The 23769-nt window shown below is 37.1% G+C and overlaps 1 protein-coding gene across 2 annotated transcripts in view; it reads left to right on the top strand.

Moving 5' to 3' along the window:
• Positions 1-23769, top strand: part of PPM1D (protein phosphatase, Mg2+/Mn2+ dependent 1D) — a 58551-nt gene that overhangs the window by 14571 nt on the left and 20211 nt on the right. The window contains exons 2-3 of one of the 2 annotated variants that reach the window (XM_063111561.1): positions 4523-4748; positions 15271-15395. In XM_063111561.1, coding sequence (XP_062967631.1) covers positions 4523-4748; positions 15271-15395 — 351 coding nt within the window. Of the gene's footprint in view, positions 1-4519; positions 4749-15270; positions 15396-23769 lie in introns of both variants that reach the window. The other variant, XM_063111560.1, reaches the window with a different exon arrangement.

The following is a 23769-nucleotide window of genomic DNA, read 5'->3' as shown; positions in this document are numbered from 1 at the left end:
CCCTGATGATTAAAGAAGCAACCAATTTACCTTTGTGTGTGTGTGTGTGTGTGTGTGTGTTTTCTTTTTTTGGCTGTTTGGATTTCCTCTTCTGTAAAAAGGCCTATTTAAGTCTTTTGTCCATTTTTTCCATTTGGTTAGTTTGTCTTATTAATTTCATTTGTAGGAACATTTTATATATTCTGGATGCCATTCCTTTGGCATGTATATGAGGATACTTCAAAAAGTTTATGGAAAAAATAGAATTAAAAGATAATACAAACTTTTTGAAGTACTCTCACATATATATTACAAATATATTCTCTTTTATTCTGTGAATTGTCTTTTCATTCTAGTAATGGTATCTTCTGAAGAGCAGCTTTTTTCAGTTGTAGTTTTTTGTTTTTGGGGGTTTTCTTTTGTGGCTGGCTGATAGGAGGATCTAAACCTGTGACCTTGGTGTTACAAGGCTGTGCTCTAATCAACTGAGCTAACTGGCCAGACTCCTTCTTTGTAGCTGAATATTTCATTGTATACATATACCACAATTAAAAATTATTATTTTAAATTGACACATAGTAATTGTACATATTTATGGAGTACAATGTGGTTTTCCATACATGTATATAATGTTAATGACCAAATCTGCGTAATCAGCACATCCATCACCTCAAACATTTATCAATTCTTTGTGTCGAGAACATTGAAAATCCTCTCTTCTAGCTATTTGAAAATGTACAATAAATTATTGTTAACTATAGCCACCCTACAGTGCTATAAAACACTAGAACTTATTCCTCCTATCTAGCTATAATTTCACCCCATTTTAAAAATCTATGTGTCCATCACTGTATACTTAGGTTGTTTCTGTATCTTGGCTATCATGAATAATGCTGCAATGAAGATGAAGGTATAGATGTCTCTTTGAGGTACTGATTTCATATCCTTTGGATATATACACAGAGGTGGGATTCCTGAGTCGTATGGTAGTTCTATTTTTTAATTTTATTTTTAATTAACCTATATACGGTTTTCCATAATGGCTGTACCAATTTACATTCCCACCAACAGTTTACAAGTGGTCCCTTTTCTCCCCATCTTTGCCAACACTTTTATCTCTTGTCTTTTTGATAATAGTCATCCTAACAGGTATGAGGTGATATCTCATTGTGGTTTTGATTTGAATTTCAGTTATAAGTGATCCTGAGCATCTATTTGTATGCTTGTTGGCTATTTGTATGTCTTTGGCAAAATGTCTATTTAGGTCCTTTGCCTATTTTTTAGTTGGGTTATTTGTGTTTTTTATTAATGAGTTTTATGAGTTCCTTATATATTTTGGATATTAAACCCTTATCAGACATAGGATCTGCAAAGATTTTCTTCCATTCTGTAAGTTGTCCTTTCATTTTGTTGATTGTTTTCTTTGCTGTGCAGAAGCTTTTTAGTTTGACGTAGTCCCACTTGTTTATCTTTGCTTTTATTACCTGTGTCATATCCAAAAAAAATAATTGCCAAGACCAGTGTCAAGGAGCTTTTTCCTCTGTTGTCTTCTAGGAGTTTTACAGGTTCAGGTCTAACACTTAAGCCTTTAATCCATTTTCAGTTAATTTTTGTATGTGATATAAGATAAGGGCACAATTTCATTCTTTTGCATGTGGATATCCAATTTTTGCAACACCGTTTATTGAGGAGATTATCCTTTCCTAACTGTATTCTTGGCACCCTTGTCAAAGATTAGTTGACTTTATATTCATTGGTTTATTTCTGTGCTTTCTATTATGTTCCATTGGTTCTTTGCCTATTTTTATACTAGTGCCATATTGATTTGATTACTGTAGCTTTCTAATATGGTTTGAAATAAGGAAGTATGATGCTTCAAGTTTGTTCTTCTTTCTCAAGATTGCTTTGGCTCTTCAGGGTCTGTCTGAGTGTGAGCAAAGGGTATAATTACCACCAAACTAAGAAGGTATCTTGAGACTGAAGAATGAAGCAGGCCACTCCATATGGTTTACAAGGAATTTATTATTATTATTGACAGGTGACTTACAGGGAATGGATTGGGGAGAATATTGATCCAGGTGCTGAGTAGCTACTTTCTCCACAGCCCCCGGGGGGAGGAGTTGAAGCTTATAAGGGACTTAGAGGTAAAAGTGGAGCTATGCCAAAGAGAGAGGCTGCAGAAGTAGAAGATTCTTAGGTGTCTTGCAGCTTATCCTGGGGTTGCTGGCATTGCTCCCCTTATCTTTTGCAAGCATAGCATTCTGTTCCTTTCCCCGCCTCATTTGCCAAGCAACCTGTACAGAAGAAAGATTTTAACAATTGAAGTCAGAGATTTGAGGGCCACAAGTGAGTGACTTCTGACCAGCATTCCTACAGGGGTGTTTTGTGATTCCATACCAATTTTAGGATTTTCTTTTCTATCTTTGTGGAAAATGCCATTGGAATTTTGATAGAGATTGCATTGCATCTAGGTCGCTTTGAGTAGTATGGACATTTTAACATTCTTCCAATCCATGACCATGGATTATTTTTCCATTTACTTGTCTTTAACATCAGTGTGTTATTAGTTTGCTGTTCGTGTATAGAAATGCAACTAATTTTTGTATGTTGATTTCATATCCTGCAGCTTTACTGAATTGGTTTATTAGTTCTTAATATTTTTTGGTGGGGTCTTTAGGGTTCCTTATACAGGAGTCTCCCCCTTATCTGCAGGAGATACGTTCCAAGACCCCCAGTGGATGCCTGAAACCTTGGATAGTACCATACCTGATTGCTGTCAATCAGAACATGTGTCTGTTAGTGTCTTCCACCCACAAATTTAGTGCCTTTTCCATTATCACACACTGTGCCCTTAACGTTTGTAGTTTGAGATACGACAGCAAAACTGGCACATATTTCTTTCTTCTTCACTGTTTTACAGATAGATTTGTTCTTACTGTAGATCGTACCAACCTCAGCATGCGATTTTTTTTTTCTTTTCTTATTAAGTCGAGAACTTTCACCTTTTCACTTAAAGGAGGCACTTTATAGCTTCTCTTTGGCATATCTCAATTGCCAGCACCACTTCTCTTGCACTTTGGGGCAAGTAAGTAAGTAAAATAAGGGTTACTTGAACACATACACTGCAGTACTGTGATGGTTGATCTGATAACGTGATCTGATAACTGAGGCATCTAAGTGACAAAGGGATGGAGCAGGACAGCTTGAGATTTCACATGCTACTCAGTATGGTGCACAATTTAAAACTTATCAGTTGTTTATTTCTGGAATTTTTCACTTAATATTTTCAGACGACAGTTGACTGCAGGTAACTGAAACCATGGTGGGTGTTGGGGGGGGACTACTGTATTATAGTTAGGGGCACATTTGGGACTAAGACTATACCTTTCTGTGCAGAGAGTTTCGCTCCTGCACAGTTTAAAAATTAATCCACCAACCTCCTACCATTCATACCTGTCATCAGCCTTTACCACTGCTTCTTGAACCTCTCTGGGATTCTGTTAACAGGGAAAACTGATTTACTCCCTTTGCTAATGGCTCATATATTTTTGCTTATTTTGGATTACAAGGCTGCATTCTGATTTTTCCCTTCACATAATTCTATTTGTTCAAACCTTCAGGAATTCCTCATATTTGCTTATGACTTTACCCTGTGTTTCACCACTGCTATGGACTTTTTCTAATATTCACATTCTCTCCTTGCAGTGGGATTTTGGTGGGGAGAATGGACTTTGGCGGTCAGTGTTTGCACGTAGTCTGCCATCATGAACTATAAATTGTAGTTTTTGTATTACTGAATATTTCAGAATTTTGAGTGACACTGAATTTAATCAGACAATATAGGGTTTGGAATTAAATATATGGAGGTTCTGCCACTTATATTGGAGTTATTTTGAGCAAGTTTCTTAACTAAAGTATTGATTTTTTTCATATGCCAGATAAAAATAATGGGAATAATCTTATGTCTCATAGGTCTGGTACATGTATTATTTGAAATAGTATGTGTAAAGTTCTTAGACAGAATCCGGTACACAGTGAGTGTTCAATAAATGTTATTTGTTAGGTTATGAATATTCAAAGTAGTTATTTAAAAAACAAATCAACTCAACACAGTATTCCTCGCTAAAAAAAGAATAAAGTTTGAAAAAAAACAAATCAAGTAGCCTTTTTTTGGAAAATCTTTTCAAGGAGAGTTTAATAAACATGCTAAGTGGCTGGCTTAAATGGTATCAAAACTCAACACATCCTTGTCTCTAAATGTAGCTAAGAGTTATTGGAAATAGTAAATCTATCCTTTCATATATCACTCTTAGGATTGGTTTGATAATTATATTTTAATTTTATTACTTATAAAATTTATTATGTATTGATTGATGTTTTAACATAAATTCTTCTTGACTAGTTTTCAAAATATTTTTCTTAAATTTTCCTGTGCTAATTCAAATGTTAACATGCTAATTCAGGATATATTGCTATTTGTATTCTGATACTGTGTTAATGTTTATACCTGGAAGAGTAAAATATTTGTTTCTTTTTACAGCAGAATGGCCAAAGACTATGACAGGTCTTCCCAGCACATCAGGGACAACTGCCAGTGTAGTCATCATACGGGGCATGAAGATGTATGTAGCTCACGTAGGTGACTCAGGAGTGGTTCTTGGAATTCAGGATGACCCGAAGGATGGTTTTGTCAGAGCTGTGGAAGTGACCCAGGACCATAAACCAGAACTTCCCAAGGAAAGAGAACGAATTGAAGGACTTGGTGGGAGGTAATTATTCTGCTGTTTTCTCTTTTCCTCTCTTCTATTGTGCTTTACTAGCCAAATTCAAGCTTTTTTCTTAGTACATATTATGGGTTTTCTAGTTTGCCTGATATAGTACTCATGTGCATTAGTATTTACCACATTATTTCGAATTGACTGTTTTACTTCTGATAATGGCTCCAAAGGGAAATATTACTTCAGTGGGCCTCAAGGAACAATATACACAAAGTTTTAGCGAAAACCTTTATACAAATACTGATGGGCATGATCTTCACAATTTGGACAGAGCAGCCCTTAGAATTCCAGAGTAGAACAGTTTGAATCTGACTTGGGGAAAAGAGTTAAATTATAATTAACCTTCAGAGGTCGGCCCATGGCTCACTCTGGAGAGTGTGGTGCTGATAACACCAAGGCCAAGGGTTTGGATCCCTTTACTGGTCATCTTTAAAAAAAAAAAAAAAGAAGAAGAAGAATTAACCTTCAGCTTTTTTCTTTGATTTCATATTTCCTGCAAACTTTTCCAATTATTTTCTTTTCTTTGTTTCAACTTAGTATCTCAATGTGTAGGTAGTTTGTAAACTAGGAACTAAAATTGATTTCCTCATAATATTTTTGTGATTCAAACTAAAATAAAAGATTATTCTAAAAATCAGGAGAATAATGACATAATGAGAAAAATTTTAAATTATCCTAATACTAATTTTTTTAAAATTGAAGATCTGAGGCAAATTAAGTAAAATCCAGTGTTTTTAAAGTAATTATTTTAGACCGGCCCGTGGCTCACTCGGGTTCGGATCCCATATACGGATGGCCGGTTCGCTCACTGGGTGAGCGTGGTGCTTACCACACCAAGTCAAGGGTTAAGATCTCCTTACCGGTCATCTTTAAAAAAATAAATAAATAGAAAAATAAAATAAAATAAAATAATTATTTTAACTAAAGCCTTCCCATGATATTATTACTTGCCTCCTCTTTCTTGCTTTTATTAAATAAAAATTGGTCTTTTTCAGAGAAATGACAAATTGAGGAAAATAATTAACATCCTTAAACTATAAGGAGTTCAACAAATCAGTAAAGTACCAAAGCACTGCTGCCACCACTGCTGGATAGGTGGATAAAGGAGAGGAGTTTGAACAACAACAACAAAATGCCAAAGAGTAGTAAACATTTGAAAAAAAATGTTTAACATTATTGAAATGAAACTCCATTCCCTGCTATTGGATTAGGAAAGATTAAAAAAACCAAATGAATCTCCTCATTATTTTTGTTGAAATGGGTACCCTCTTGTTAGGATTATAAATTGGTATCACCTGTGTGGAAAATTATACATACTGATAGCTTTAAATGTTTATTAAGTCAGTAATTTCAGGAATCTACTATAAGAAATCTGAAATGTGGACAAAAATATCTGAATAGAGTTATTGATTGCAGCATTGTTTAATGACTGTTAAAGGCTGGAAATAACTTAAGGCTCAACAGCTAGAGAATAGTTAAGTATATTTAGTACATATTCGTAACATTGAATATGATGTAGCCATTAAAAATAATGTTTATAGATAAATTTTTTAAAAATTGTGTTGAGGGGCCAGCCTATGGCTCACTTAGGAGAGTGCGGTGCTGATAACACCAAGGCCATGGGTTCGGATCCCATATAGGGATGGCCAGTTGCTCACTGGGTGAGCATGGTGCTGACAACAACAAGTCAAGGGTAAAGATCCCCTTACTGGTCATCTTAAAAAAAAAAAAAAAAAAAAATTGAGTTGAAAAATTTCAAGCATAAGATAAAGAGTAGTATAATGAGTTGTCATACACATGGGGAATTTTAATGATATAGGAAAATGCTTATTGGTCACAAAAAAGTTGGATATAAAATTATATTTGTAATGTTATTTCAGCTGTGCAGAAACATAAAAATAGGATAAAATATACCAAATGTTAACAATATTCTGAGTGAAGAGACTGTTTTTTTGTTTTTTTGTTTTTAGTGGCTGGCTGGTAGGGGGATCCATATCCTTGACCTTGGTGGTGTTAGCAGCACACTCTCCCAAGTGAGCTAATTGCCTAGCCCTCTTCCCTCTTTTTTAATGGTAACATTCATTTGGTTAAAATTTAGGTAGCATAAAAGGAGGACATACTACGAAATGTCACTCAACTACTACTGTCCCACAGGCCACTGGTTCCCTTCCTCTTACAGGCAACCACTATTACCGTGTGTCCTTTAATAGAAAAATATTCACATACAATCAAATTTAACATGAAGCTGAACCATGTACAGATGTACCATCATTTATTTAACTAGTCTCCTATTGAAGGATATTTGTTTCTAATTTTTTCCTTAATACAAACACTGCTGTAAAATGAAAAATCCTGCACATACGTCTTTTTGTATACCTGTAGGTATATTTCTAGGATCATTTCCTAGAAGTAGAATTGCTGGGTCAAAGAAGAGTGTCTTGTGAATGTTGATAACTGTTTGTCAGTATAGAGGTTGTACCAATTTATACTTCTACCAGAAGTGTAGATAGATGTCCTTGGCAACACAGTTATAGAATTTTTTGATCATATCCAATTTCAGGTTTTTAAAAAAAGGCATCTCAGTGATGTTTTAACTGAACTTATGAGAAAGGTTATATATCTTTTTATATGTTTAAGGGCCGTTTATATTTCTTTTCCTGTGTATGTAAATTCTTTGTTCATGTTGGGGGAATGTTGTTAGCCTTTTCTGCACATTAATGTGTAGGAGCTACCTATACCTTAGAGAAATAAGCCTAATGGATATGGTGTGAATTTCAGATCCACAGTTTGTCTTTTGTTTGTTCCTGGAATTTTTTTCCACAGGAAGTTTTTTTTAATGTAGTTAAATTTATCAGTCTCTTCTTAGGAAAACTTTGCTTTCTTAAAAATTGAGGACCTCAAAGAGCTTTTTGTTTATGTGGGTTATAGCTCTTGATTTTACCATATTAGAAATTAAAATGGGGATATTTTCAAATATTTAATTCATTTAAAAATAGCAATAATAAGCCCATATGTTAACAAAAAGAACATTTTAAATGGGGGTAGGGGGGAGATATTTTCCAAAACAAACATTTAGTGAGAGGAGTAGCATTGTTTTACATTTTTGCAAGTCTCTTTAATGTCTGGCTTAATAGGTGACAGCTAAAGTCTCATAGGTTCTTCTACTTTAATCTGTTTGTGATGTTATTTTGGTAGCAGTAGCTGAATTAAAAAATAATCTGGTCTTATAATTGGAAAAGGAAAGAGTATTTTAATAGTTTGTGTATTCTTCTTTGATACTATTTCAAAACTCAAGAAGTGATAGTTTCATTAAGAGTATAGTGTGATATCTGAAACTGTATCAATAAGCTTTTCCTACTCTTACATTAAGAGCCACTGGTCTATTAAGAGCCGTTGGTTGAATTATTTTTTTGTTCATACATTTTTTTATTAATACTTTATTTTTTAGAGCCCTTTTAGATTTACAGCAAAATTAATTCCTAGTACAGAATTCCCATATAAATCCCTCTCCCCCAACTCCCATATACAGCCTCCCCCGCTATCAACATCCCTAACCAGAATGGTACATTTGTTAGAATTGATGAACCTGGGCCGGCCCGTGGCTCACTCGAGAGAGTGCGGTGCTGATAACACCAAGGCCACGGGTTCGGATCCCATATAGGGATGGCCGGTTAGCTCACTGGCTGAGCGTGGTGCTGACAACACCAAGTCAAGGGTTAAGATTCCCCTTACCGGTCATCTTTTAAAATAAAATAAAATTAAAAAAAAAAAAAAAAAAAAAAGAATTGATGAACCTACATTGACATATTATTATTACTCAAAGTTCATAGTTTACATTAGGGTTCACTCGAGTGTTGTACATTCTATGGCTTTGGCAAATATATAATGACATGTGTCCACCATTATAGTATTACACAGAGTAGTTTCACTGTCCTGAAAGTCTTCTGTGCTATGCCTCTTCATCCGTTACCCCTTACATCTGGCAACCACTGATCTTTTTACTGTCTCTATAGTTTTGCCTTTTGCAGAATGTCATATAGTTGGAATCACAAGGTATGTAGCCCCCATGAATGATTTTATAACATGGATTTATTGTTTGGAAAATATTGGTTCACTGAGTTATGCAGATATTCCAAATATTTACAATATTATGCAATATCATACCCAGTCATGCAGCTTTTCACAAACTCCACTGTATACACAAAGTCTTAGTATTATCATGAAAAAAATTTTGACTTGGCAGACCCCCTAGAAAAAAGTCTTTTATTTTTAATTTTTTAAAAATTATCTTATTTACTACTACTACTTTTTTTTACATTCTAAGATGTTGTTGTGGAGCAGTTGAGGTGGAGGAGGAGAGAGGAAGGGGGGGAGATAAGGTGGGAGGATAAAGAAAGGGGAGAGGGCATGGTCAAGGCCCATGGCATCCCCCTTCATTCTGGCAGAGGAGCCCAGGGTGCTTCTCGCAGTGGCTTGGTCGTGACTGGACTGGATGGGACATCAGGAGGATGTGGCTAAGGCCCTCAGCACCCTCCCCACCCCAGCTCGGGAGCCTGGGGCACTTCCAGCAGCGGCCTGGTGGTCGTGGCTGGGCTGGATACAGATGTCAGGGGGGTGTGGCTGAGGCCCTCATTCCCCCCACCATCCTGGCTCAGGAGCTGTGGGCATTTCTGGCAGTGGCTTGGTGGTCGTCACTAGTCTGGATGCGGGTGTCAGGAGACATGGTTATGGCCCTCAGCTCTCTCCCCACCCTGGCTTGGGAGCCCAGGGTGCTTCTGGTCTTTCTAGGTTTTGTATGTGTTCTTTGGTGGTATTAGACCTTTACTGGTTAATATCAAAATTTTGTCTCTGATCTGTGGGTTTTTTGTTTTTTCTTTCAGTTCTGTGTTGGATTATTAGCTACCACCACCACTTAAACTTTGCATTGGCACTAATTTGTTTGCTTACTTCTTTTTTTTTTATTGATATTACTTTTTTTTTACATTCCATGATGTTGTTGTGAAGCAGTTGGGAGGGATTGGGAGAGGGGAAAGGGGAAGGAAATGGGATGGAAGAAGGAGGAAGGAGGAGAGGCGGGATTGAGGTGTGTGGCACCCCCCTCATTCCCACAGGGGAGACCAGGGGGCTTCCAGCAGTGGCTTGGTCATTGCTGGGCTGGGTGCAGATGTCAGGGTTGTGTGGCAAAAGCCCTCACCCCCCACCACCCCAGCTTGAGAACCCGGGGCCCTTCTTGCTGCGACTCAGTGGTCGTCACTGGGGTGGTTGTGCTTGTCAGGGGGATGTGGCCGAGGCCCTTGACTCCCACCCTCAAGACTGGTTGCAGGTGTTGGGGGGCATGGCTGAGGCCCCGGGCCATCCCCCATTTCTGACTTGGTAGTCCAAGGGACTTCCGGTCCTTCTAGGTGTTATAGGTGTTCTTTGGTGAAATGAGATCTTTATTAGTTTAATATCAAACTGTATCTCTGGTTGTGGGTGCTTTGTTTTTTCTTTCAGTTCTGTGTTGGATTATTTGCTGTTCCTACTACTTAAACTCTGCACTGGAACTAATTTGTTGTCCTTTTTTTGCTTTTAAAATGGGGGAACTTCCTGTGGGGACCAGTACTTGAGCCCTGTGGTTGAGCTAAATTGCTACTTTGCTGCTGATTCTCTGGGAAAGGATTTTTGTGCTGCTTAGGTTTTAATTGTTGACCTTGTAAGCACTTCTGGGTCTTATGAGGTTTGGTACACCTGGGTTGTGTGGAAACTCTGGTCTGGGCCTGAGTCTTTTCAGCAAACTGCACCTACTGCAGTTCTACAGTCTTGACCAATCTCCATCAAATGATCCTGTGCTGATTAGGGGGCAGATCAGCTGTCCTTGCTTTGCCCCAGTGTTCCTCTGGTGGGCCTGTCTCCCCTCCCCCTATACTCTAAACACTTCCTATCGGATGGGTCATGTGCCGGTCCCGGGCGATGACTCATTGGCCTCTGAGTGGCTCTTTTTTTCAGTTGCCTGTGGCCCCTTGCTCCTGTGTGGGACATGGGAACCCTGTTAGTGGTCTAGCTGGCCTGGGGGCCATCAAGGCCCTCTTCTCCCCTGCAGCCTCTGAACAACTTCATACGAAGGGCACAGTAGTGGCTTTTTCCAGCTCTTGTTCCATGTGCTCACCAGGGCCAGCCTTGAAGCAACTGGGGCTCAGAATAGTTGGAGTGGTCCTTTCTTTCTCTCATTGTGGCTTCTTCCACCTTCATGAACTCCGTAGGTTTCTTTTCTTCTCCTGAACTCTAGCGACCTCAGTTTAGCAGTTATTGCTTTTTAATAGTTGTAGATTGGTTGGTTGTGGGAGAGAGTGACATTGGGTACAGTCTATTCTGTCATCTTGACTGTAAGTCCTCCCCTCTGGAAAAATCTTAGGGACCCCCACCAAGAGCTGCAGAACCACATTTGGAAAACCACTTTTCTAGTACTTGTATGGTTTCATCTTTTATATTTTAATCTTCAGTCTTTCTAGAATTTTAAACTCTAAACTGTATAATAGGGATACAAGTTAATATTTTTTTTGTAGATGGCTACAAGTAACTACTTGAACAGTTACACATCTTTTCCTTACTGATTAGCAGGCTGACCAGTCTTAAAACCTTCCTTTAGTGGGAAGATGACCTTGAGTTTACCTTCTCTTTGTACTGTTTCTCTGGTTAATATAAACATGGAATGTCAGCTCTGTTAAAAGGCAGCATCGCTTTTTGCAGAATAATCCTTGAATGGAACTGCATCTGAGTAGGGAAGAATTTGAAATGAACTATAAATTTCTGTTTGGAAAAACAGACCTTGGCATCCTTGTATGCATGCAGTTTGACTTGAGTAGGGACCAGAAAGCTACATTATGGGCTATTACAAGACTGATTCCTGTGGCTCCTGAAGCTTACCTAAGCTAGACCATGTGGTCTTGTTTACTTAAAACAGAGCTGTCACTTGGGGAACTAGAAAATGGCTCCTGGCTATCTGTAGGGATCACTGCTGAAGACAGCATCCATGAAGCTGCCATACTGGCATACTGTGTTTCCTGTAAATCCTGCAAAATTAAATGAACCTGCTTTCAGGCTATAATCTATTTGATCCTGTGAGTATGAAGGTCATTCTGTATCTGAGACCTCTACTGGTAGTCATGCAAAGTGGGCTTTGCAATTATAAACCAAATTCCCACATATTTGGGTTTTTGTATGGGTTGGGTTTTTTTCCCCCTGTCCATTTACTAGTGCCATAATTTTTTAATTGGGACTTTATTATATTTTTTAATATGATAAGCCCGATCTCTTCTCATTAATCTTTATTTTAAAACTATTTTTCTTGACTATTCTTTCATTTTTCTACTTGAATTTTAAAATTATATTTTCTTTGATTTTAATAACTTTTTCAAAAGAGTTTATGTTTTTTGTCTTATCACTCAAAATACCATCTGGATAGTTGGACAGATGCTTTTTGCCATTTTGGAGCAGGTGTCTTTTTGCAAAAATTGAGCTGTTTTATTATAAATTATTTCCTCACTTTCCTCTGTCCCAACCTAGGCAACTGGCCAGTGCTCTGTTTTTCCAGCCTTCTGTTGCTGCTAAGTCAGCTCTCTGTATGCCAGGCTGTTCCTTTTTATATGCCTTTTAATCATACAGGACAGCAACAGGGAATGCAGTAAAAGCAGTATCTTTTATAGTGTTGCTTTGACTTTTTGACACTGGATTTAAAACTTTTACGTTTCAACCAGTACCATTATTTGTCTTTTTGTTTCTCAGAAACACAGAGACCATAATATATTTGAATATTAAGTATCAAGAGAGCTTCTAGTACAGTTATATTGGAAGCAGCTACTGTAATTACTTAAATAATAAGGCTTACCTTTTAGGGAGCAGATTTAGGAAAGAACAATATGGCTTTAAAGATGCTATGAAGCCAGACTGTTGGCATCCCTTCCTTTTTTTTTTTTTTTTGGTGGCAGGCGGGTATGAGGATCCAATTGGCATCCCTTATCATTAACTCTTGTGTGCTATAGATTCTTCTGAATGGCAGATTTAGAATTTACTCTAATGTTTGCTTTTTGAAGATCAGCACTGAAGAAAGCATAATAAAATAACTGTCTTTGATATTCTGTAACTCTTGTTGTGATCTGTTACTTTCAGAACTGAGAACTAAACTAGTTCACAAAAGGGACGGTAAGTGAGCAGCTCTCTGGGATTTCTGCTCTACATTAACATCTATGATGTTTTCTGGTCATTCTGTACTTGTTTCAGTCCTCCATGGCACTGTTTAGTATAGTAGGCAGTAGCAACATGTAGCTGTTTAAATTTAAATTTATAAAAATTAAATAAAATTTAAAAAATCAATTCCTTACTTTTCCAAGTTACATTTACACTGCTGAGTTGTCACACATGACTAGTGGCTACTGTATTAGTGCAGAATGAACATTTCCATCATTGCAGGAAGTTTTCATGAGACAGTGCTACTCAAATCTGGCCTTCCTTCTTAAAATGAACTTGTCTTCAACTTTAGAAAGATTGATGCTGTTGTGCTATATTCATGTTTTTCCTGGCTTAGAATAATATTGGTCTTTTCTCATTTATAAGTTTTATACCTTTGTTTTGATTCCCTTAGGACTTTTATTTTATTTATTTCTTCTCTCTCTAGCATCTTCATTCCTGTGAAGTTAGATCAGAGATAGAAAAGCTATGGATGTAGGTGAACTGGCTGGCTTCCCCTTAGGTGTAGGACATTTCATAGTGACATTCCTTTGGAGGTGTTCATCATTAATTATCTGTTCTGTCTTCAGCTTTCCAAATCGTGAAGCCAGTTTAGTTTCAGAGCAGATATGTTCAGTTTTTATCAGGTTTAGGGGGATAGAGTCATGCTACTCAAAGTCACTATAGTAAACTTATGAGACTGATATACACACCAGGATGTTATATTACTTATTAGTAATAAAAATAACTGACAGAAAGACCGCATATTATTGTCAACTGGTCTGCATATCTTTTCGTTGTAGATTATTTAGATTATAATCAAAGGACTTCTGGGTACACATGGGACCTGAATGAAGGAACATAATTAGATTAATTTAATGTCCTATATCTTTGAGAATCTTGCAAAGCAACATCTATCTTAAGTTCTGTCAGGTGGACCCAATATCAGGTAGGCTAATATTGTTTCTTGGAAATGCTCTTTGCCACATCTTCCCCCACCTTTTCTAGCCTTCCTGAGAAACATTTCCCTTCTATTGACACTTAAAAAAAAAATTCAGAGAAATTACAATTAAATTCACATAAGGGCCAGTTTTCTTTTACATCATCAGTCCCATTTCGGTCATGCCAGGCACAGGCTGAGAGACCATCTCTGTTTTATGAGTTTTTTTGCCCAATGAATTTACCATATTTTTAACTTTTAGGCACCCTAAAGTGTACTACCTTCTGTGTACTGATTACAGATTTCATTTCTCTTGTTCCTATGGCACATTTCTTTTTTTTTTTTTGACTGGTAAGGGGATCGCAACCCTCGGCTCAGTGCCGTCTCATCATGCTCAGCCAGTGAGCGCACCGGCCATCCCTATATACGATCTGAACCCGCAGCCTTGGCGCTATCAGCGCCGCACCCTCCCAAGTGAGCCACGAGGCTGGCCCCCCATGGCACATTTCTAAGATGGTTTTCTTACTCTGTGACTCCCAAATCTACACCTCTACAAATGATCTGTTTTCCACAGTATAGTCTCACTCTTTGAATTACAGAAATATTTAAATACACAGATATTTCACTTGAGGTATTTTCTGTCAATTTCTTAAATCAAAAATAATAAAACTGAAGTTCTATCGTGTTCTCTCATCCCCAACAGAAGAAACCCTCAGCACTATATAACATTTTCTTTCAATCTCTTTTGTCATTATTTAATCACTCTTACATTTATATAAGCTCTCCTTCTCCCTGCAGTTTTTTTAGTCGTCTTGCTTTTTTCACATTATTTCTTTTCAGTTCTTTCTGGCCTACTTCAGTAATCTCCAAATTCTCCTTATCTAAACTACCCTATTTTGTCTTTCCTCTCTGAACAGGAAATTTGACTAATTTATCTTTGTATCTGGAACAGATAGTCATCGTTTTGTAATAATACAGTTGGCCCTCCATATCCAGGGGTTCCATATCTATAGGTTCCCCATGGTGGATTAAACCAAACACAGATCGAATCTATTTGGGAAAAAAAAATACAGCAATAAAAAAAATACAGATTTTAAAAACAATACAGTATAACGACTATTTACATAACATTTACATTGTATTAGGTATTATAAGTAATCTAGATGGTTTAAAGTATATGAGAGGGTTATATGCAAATACTGTGCCATTATATATAGGGGACTTCTGCATCTGTGGATTTTGGGGGCGGTTGTGTGTCCTGGAACCAATCCCTTATATAATCTTATTTTATTAGTTATTTAATGCACTGAGCTATCTGAGTTGTTATATTTTAGTCATTTAGAGTATTTATGTGAACTCCTTGTTTTTTAGTGTGATGAACAAGTCTGGGGTGAATCGTGTAGTTTGGAAACGACCTCGTCTCACTCACAATGGACCTGTTAGAAGGAGCACAGTTATTGACCAGATTCCTTTTCTGGCAGTAGCAAGAGCACTTGGTAAGTAGGACTTATATTTGGTGAAATCATATTGATTTTTCTACAATATGTGGTGTTAAAATAAAAGAGGAAACTGAGAATTAAACCCTTACTTGGCATATGGTGAAGGCAGAGATATGATATTACATTTAATGCTTTAATACCTAATTGAGTGGAAGGTTAAGGTATGTATTTCAGTGCCAATTGCTCTTTGATAATGAGTCATTTGATTTGGGGGGGTGGTGTCCAGCATATATTCTCTGTTCCTACTCAATAATACTCTGGTTTTCTTCAGGAAAATCTTATGTCTCTTACTATGTGCAGTCTCAATTTAAACATTCCTATTCAGGGTTCTTTTACAAAACATGTAAATTGTCAGGCACGTGACCCCAGCTAGGCCAATTAGACTCTCTATACTAGGATTTTGACTCTAGTAAGGACCAAAAAAAAAATTGTTAATGAATTCATCCTAGTGACATTGGCCTCCTTTGGCAGTGTTCCATTGAAGTGGTTGGGTTTTCTTTCCTGGTTGCTTGGAGCTGTCTTTTCTGTACCTGGCTCTCCAGCTTCTTCTGTATTCTGCGAGCTACTTGATTTTCTTCTAAGTTGCCTCCTTGGCCTAAGTTAATCTGAACTGGAAATCGTTGTTTGCAAGCAAAGAATCCAATATAAAAAGGAAAGGGCTTGGTGTCCTTGAAGAAGAGGAATCAAACCAGTGTGAGAGAAGGAGGTAAAGATATAAAATGAGGGCAGAGATGAAGACCTTTACCAGATTTAGAAGGAATATGCAGGTCAAAGTACAGAATTTGGTGAGGACATTATAGCTGGGCAGGAACTAAATCCTACAAGGTCTTCTAAAGCATGATAAGAAATTCAGTTTTTATTTTAAACGTTTTTGGGAAGAGATTGAAATGTGAGGAAGTGTATCATAGTGGATAGGAGAGGGACTTTGGAGCCAAAATGCTTAGGTTTCAATTCCAGTGCTGTTATTTATTGTGCAAACTTGGGCAAATTACTTAATATTTTGTGACACAGTTTTTTCATCTGTAAAATGGGGCCTAATGATACTGTTCTAGTCTGTTTGGTGCTGTTATAACAGAATAACTGAGATTGGGTAATTTATAATGAACAGAAATTCATTGGCTTTTGGAGGCTAGAAAGTTTGATATCAAGGTGCTGGCATCTGTGGGGACTTCTTGTGGCATCACCACATGACATCACATCACGGGGGAGAGAGAAAGAGAATGAGAGTGTGAACGCCTGCGCACATGCAAACAAGCAAGAGGGGGCTGAACTCACCCTTTTATAACAACACCAATCCCACCCATGAGGGTGGAGCCCTCATGGCCTAATCACCTCTTAAAGGTCCCACCTCTTAATACTGTTAAAATGGCAATTAAATTTCAATAAGAGTTTTGGAGGGGACAAATATTCAAACCATAGGAGGTACCTACTTCATTCTGTTGTGAGTACTGGATGACTTAATGCAGGTAAAGTGGTTAGAATAGTACTTGGCACATAGTAGGTGCTCTACAAATGTTAGTTGTTATTATATTTATTGGAGTAGGGTAGTGACATGATACAGTTTGTTTCACAGAATCATTTTGGTTGCTATATAGCTATGATTATAAGGAAATAAAATTGGAGGCAAAGATATCATGTAGGGGCCTGTTGAAATATTCTAGGCACTTTATTTTATAGATTTTTTTTTTTTTTTTACAGAACCAGAAGGCTAAGTTATCCAGGTTATTCATTGATACAATTGATCTTCCAGTTGTTAGCATGGAAACAGAGGGGAAGATGTTGGCTACTGCTTACATTTCAGGTGAATGGTCACTGTCAGATTGCCTACTATCATTTTGTAATATTAGTGAACTTTGAAAGGAGGCATGAGAGGCAAGGAATTAATATTACTAAAGAAAAGAAGGTTAGTTTATGGGGAACTCATTGGACTGAGGGCAGGTTCTTACTTCAGGTTCGAAAGTAAGATGAACCTTCAATTTAGGAAAGTAGATGCCAAGTTATTTTGTATATATAAGTGTATGTGCAAAGCATTTCAAGTAAGCCTTGAAACCCTTAAGTGATTGTGTAGAGGAAGAAAAGAAAGACTGATAGAGAGGTAGCAGGAAAATTGCCTGTTTTTTTCTGGTACAGAAATTCCTACTCAGTCCAGTGCTACTCTATGGAGTAATTTAGATAAGTAATTCAACCCCTGCTTGAATATATTCAGTAGTCTTTACTTAAACTCTTACATTATTGAACAACTCTAATTGTTCTTTTATTGTGAGTTAAAAATCTGCCTCCACGAATCTTTCAGATGTTGGCCCTAGTTTTTGTGTGCTAAAATAAACAGGGCAGTGTACGTATTTAAACCATGTTGTATAATGACAGTCATTTATTCAAAATTGGTTAACATGTTTCTGTGGTCTTTCTTTTAGGCTAAAGTGCCAATTTCAGATGCTTCATTATACTGGTCATGTCTCATAAGGTGTGGTTTGACCAGTTTAAAGTACAATGGGAATATTTAGTTTCTGCTACCTGAGCATTGTACTTCTACTAGTGGAGGTACTGGAATCCCGTCATTAGATTTTAATAGTCATATCACATTGTTGGCTAATTAAGCTCCGGTCTCCAGATATTTTTCTTAAGAACTGTACCACATTGTTTCTCTATTACATACCCTGTTGGTTTTTATTGGAGTGGTGTGAGAGTGAGGAGATAGAGATTGGATAATAGCTGTAGCAGCACAAGATGAGTTTCTTGCAGAATAACTTTTGTATTGATTGATAGATTGGTGTGTATTTGGAGGGAGAGCTCTTGATTGTTGTGGTGCTGTTTCTTCCCTAGCTTGTTTCACATTTGTTAACTACCTAGAGAAAGAGAGTGTATAAACCTTAATTTTTTATGTTGCACAAATATTCTTAAGTTCTTGGGCAGCAGGATATTAACTTTGTCTTAAAGTGACTCTGAACAGACTGCTTTTTAGTTGGAAGAAAGAAAAAGTAGTAATTAGGCAGTAGAGAAATCAGGCAACATGTTGACTGGATGATCAAAATTAACCTCATTAATGAGGGATAGTTGGACATTGTGTACTTCCAGATGTATGGTACACTAAGGACACAATATCACCTATGTAGTATTCTAGCCAAGAATGTATAACCTTAATCCAAATTAAAGGAGGTTAAAGAAATGTTACAAGTAAATACTATTCCTGACCCGAGACTGGATCCTATAAAGGACATCATTAGGCTATCTGATAATTTGGAATATGGATGATAGATAGTAGATTAGTTAAGTGTTGTATCAATGAAAGTTTATGAAGCTGATAACTGTGCTATGGTTATATAAGAGAATATCTTTATTCTTAGAAAATACGCATTGAAGTATTTAGGGCTAAAGGGCCATGATTAAAAATATGATATAATTTGTGTACACACACAGAGAGAATGTTTATATATGTAGGTAGAGAAAATGATAAAACAGGTGGTGTAAGATGTTAATGATAGTTAAATCTAAGGGAGGAGTATATGGGTATTTATTTTATTTTTGTAAATTTTTATATATTTGAAATTATTTCAAATAAAGTGTTTTAAAAGGTAGATAGGCTGACATAATATGAAAGTTAATAGGATTAAATATAAGGTACTAGGCTTAAGTACAGAACATTAACAATATTTGGAAGATATTTGCTTTCTTAGCAGTATTTCATATGAAAAAGAACTAGGGATTCTTTTTAGTTGATTAGTCACGAGCAATCCAAACAGCGTTGAGTATAACTTGGCTATAAAAAAATAATGCACTCTTAGAACTCAGTAATAGTAGAATTTTAAGAATAAGGAAGTGGTTATATCACAATACTCTATACTTAAAAATATATCCAGAGGTAAATACCGCATGTGCTCACTCATATGTGGGAGCTAAGAGAGAAAGGAAGAAAGGAAAGAAAACCACAGTAGTGCGATGGTCTTACAGAGGGAGGGGACATTCCTAGGGGAGGGGGAAGATGGTTGGGGGACAATAGGGTGGGGACACGGGGTATAAAAGCAATTTCTGGTAACTTGTATCTCATGAATATTCATCATCATCATCATAATAATTAATTTTATATATATATATATATATATATATATATATATATATATATATATATATATCCATCCAGAGGAAGGTTTCCAAGTTGAAGATGGTTCTAAAATCTTATTGTAGGAGGAAGGAAAAACAAATTGACTGTTTTTTTGTGTGTGCCAGTTACTGTAGAAGTGCTTTACATGTTAGTTCATTTTTACACTTTATAAAATAGTGGTGGGAAGGTAGGAATTATTTCCAGGTTTTCAGTTAAGAAACTTCCTTAGCAGATCTTCTAAATTGACTAAGTCCATATTGTTGGCATTTGATTACAGCTTTGTTCAACTTAAGAATATAAACTCTATTATTTCATGCTGCCATTCTCCTAAACTGACACAGGATAATTTGGAAGGATTAAGCGTGAATAGAAATATTGAGGACACTTGTAGCTGGCTTAATATTTGTGAAGATCTATTATCTCAAAGAGGAATTAGCCTGATTTTTTAAAAAGAAAATAGCACTAGAAAACTGTAAAAAAGAGAAGTAGATTTTAGCTTATTAAAACAAAAATTATTCCAGCTGACAGTAATGATTCTTTTGTGAACTGTAGTTAGTGAGCTTTCCCTTCACTAAAAGTATTCAAGAAGCTAAATGGCTACCCATTGTGGTTAGCAGGAATTTCTTCTACATTGACTAGAAAGCTAGATAATATAGGACTTTGAAGGGCTCTGAATGTCCATTGAAATATTGTTGAAATGGTTGCTCTTTGAATCAACTTTCCATCATAATCAAAACGCCCTTTTCAACTTGCTTTTTTCACTGGGCTTTATTTTTGAGATTTATTCATGTTTGTAGTACTAGTTCAGTCATCAACTGCTATATATTCATTTTCAGTATGAAACTATAATTTCTTCCTCACCCTGATTGGTGGACTTTTATGTTGTATCCAAGCCTTTGCTATTATGAAAAATGCTGGAATAAGTATCTTCTGGTACATATGTATGAGATTTGTTTGAAGTATATAATTAGAAGTAGGATTGCTGGGTCATAGTATGCTACTTACCATCTTGTTTTAAATCATGACACTCGTACGAGATGATAATATTTCTGCAGTAAGTAGAGGAGGTAGTTGGTTAGAGCATGGTTCTGATAACACTAAGGTCCAAGGTTTGATCCCTGTACTGTCCAGCTCCCCCCAAAAAGAAAAAGATAGTTACAGAATGCTTGGAAAATAAAAACATGAACACATTTTGGGCTGAACAGTTAGCTCAGTTGGTTAGAGCATGGTGCTATAACACCAAGGGCCGGGTTTGATCTCTGTACTTGCCAAGCTGACAAAAAAAAAACCCAGAAAAAAACAGAGGAGGTGTCTTGAGGCTGAGGTGACCTAGCCACCCAAGATGTACCCTGCTGCCCCAAAGCCACACTCATAACCCGCCAAAGCCATATCAGTTGGGAAGCTCAGTTCATAAATATCTACATCTTTAGCTTTATTAGATATCACAAAATTTCTCCCCACAGTGATTATGCCAGGTTATTAGAATCTCACTTTATTAGCTAACTATTGCTGTGTAGCAAAATACTCTCAAACTTAGCAGTTTAAAACATATTTTATCTCAAAAAGTTTCTGTGGCTCAGGAACCTGGGAGTATCTTAGTTGGGTGGTTTTGGCTTAGCATCTCCCATGTGGTTGCAATTAACATGTCAGTAATCATCTGAAGGTTTGAATAGGGTTGGAGCATCTACTTCTTAGATGGCTTTATTTATTTATTTTTTTAAAAGATGACTGGTAAGGGGATCTTAACCCTTGACTTGGTGTTGCCAGCACCGCACTCTTCCAAGTGAGCTAACTGGCCGTCCCTATGTAGTGATCCGAACCTGTGGCCTTGGTGTTATCAGCACCACACTCTCCCAAGTGCGCAACAGGCCGGCCCTACTTCTTAGATGGCTTTATAGCAGGAGACCTCAGTTCCTTCATGGGCCTCTCCACAGGGCTGCTTGATGTATTTTCATAACATGGCTGCTGGCTTCCTTAGAGCAAGTGGTCCAAGAGAACAAGGTAGAAGCCACGATATCATTTTATGATCTAATGTCATTAGTGACACATCATCACTTCCTCCATATTTTGTTAGCACTGAGTCACTAAGTGCAGCCTACCATCATGTATATCAAAGAATTTGTGGACATACTTTAAAACCACACAGATACCACTTCTTCATGATTGTTTTTCATTCACCAAATATTTATTAAATACCTGCTGTGTGCCAGGTACTATTCTAGGAGCTGGGGATTCAGCAAAGAACAAAACAGTAAAAAATTTATGCACCCATGGAGCTTACTTTCTAGTAAGGGGAAAATGTAGTAAACTAAAATAAAAAGTAGAATACATATTGTGTTAGGCTGGCCCATGGCTCACTCGGTGGAGTGCGGTGCTGATAACACCAAGGCCATGGGTTCGGATCCTATATAGGGATGGCCAGTTTGCTCGCTGGCTGAGCGTGGTGCTGACAACACCAAGCCAAGGGTTGAGATCCTCTTACCAGTCATCTTTAAAAAAAAAAAAAAAATATTGTGTTAGTGAGAAATGCTACCAAGAAAACTAAAGTAGGGAATGCTGTGGAGGGTGGGGTTGTAATTTTAAATGGGATGGTTAGAGGAAGTCTCATTGAAAAGATGGTGCCTTCTGTTGAATGTCCCCCCAAAACTTAATCCCCACTGTAACTGTTGAGGGTGGGAAATCTTATTATGGTAATTGAAAGGTGGGGCCTTGAAGAGGTAATTAGATAGCAGGACTGTGTTGTAATGAATGGATTAAAAATAGTTGTCATGGGCATGGTTCTGAGGGCTTTAAAAAGAGAGTGAATGAGGAGGTTAGTCTCTCTGCTCTGCCATTTTTCACAATGTGATACCCTGCCATCACTGAAGTCACCACCAAAGAAATCCTTCACCATATGTGTTTTCCTGGACTTTGGACTTTCCAGCCTCAGAAGCTGTAAGCAGTAAGTTTTGTTTTCTTATAAATCACCTAGTTCCAGGTATTTTGTTATAAGCAACAGAAATGGACTAATACCGATGGTATGTGGAAAGAGATGAGGCAGTGAGATCCGTGAATATCCGGGGAAAGAGAATTTAGGAAGTAACAAATGCAGAGATCCTTATTACTCATGATTTTTACTGAGCAGCTGGAGGGGTAGAGTTGCCATTAACTGATACAGGAAAGACTGGAACATCAGTGGCAAGGGGAGGTCAGTTCATTTTTGGACAAATCACCTTTGGTGATGTCTGGTTTCTGGTTATGAGAATTGATTTCAGATAAGATCTAAGCTAGAGATTTCAGTTTGGGAGCCAGTAGCATATAGAGGATATTTAAAGCCTTGAGACTGAATGAGGTCATCTAATGATTCAGTATAGATAGAAAGGGAAAAGGTCCAGTGACTGAGCCCTGAGATACTCTCACTGTTAAGAGTTTGGGAATATGAATGGAGAATAGGAGGAACTTCAGGAGGACAGAGCCCTGCAAACTAAGTGAAGAAAGTGTTTCCGGAAAGAAAATGTTTCAAATACTGTTGTCATTCAGGTACAGGGAAGACTAAGAAATGACCATCGAATTTAGCAACGTGGCGATCATTGGTAACCTTAACAAAGAAAGGAACTTTGGAGTAGTGAGACCACAATTGTGCTTGGAGTTGCTTCAAGAAAGAACCAACTTTGAATAGGAGGAGTAAAGTTTGATATAGCAAGTTTAGACAATTCTTTGTAGGAGTTTTGTTATAAAGGGAAGAGGAGAGAAATGGGCTTTAGCTGGAGTGAAAGTAGGATCAAGAGAGGGTTTATTTACTGATGATTTTTTTTTTTTTGGCAATTGGCCAGTATGGAAATTAAAGCCCATGGCCTTGGTATTACAGGGCTGTGCTCTAACCAGCTGAGCTAACTGGCCAACCTACTGTAGTCTTAAAGAGAAAAGAAATAATAGCAGTTATAAACAGATGGGACAGATCCACTAGAAAGGAGAAAACTCCATGTAGGAGAGACAAGTTTATTATTTTAGTAGTGTCCTACAACTACTTTATTTCGACATAATTTTATAAACAAATATATGGAAATGAATGAATATTTTGATATAAAAGGGCTTATATAGGAGAAATGAAATATAGTGAGAAAAAAATTGCTTCTATTTTTTCTCTTGATTTCTTTCTTTTTTACCTAATAAATATTCTCAAATATAATACCTTTTAGGGCTGGCTGGTTATGCTCACTTGTTTAGAGTGTGGTGCTGATAACACCAAAGTCAAGGGTTAAGATCCCTGCACCATCCAGCTACGTCCCCCCA

Source organism: Cynocephalus volans, chromosome 10 (assembly GCF_027409185.1).
Source record: "Cynocephalus volans isolate mCynVol1 chromosome 10, mCynVol1.pri, whole genome shotgun sequence".
NCBI lineage: Eukaryota > Metazoa > Chordata > Mammalia > Dermoptera > Cynocephalidae > Cynocephalus > Cynocephalus volans.
The sequence above is the reverse complement of the archived record's forward strand: the minus strand, read 5'-3'. Positions and strand labels throughout refer to the sequence as shown.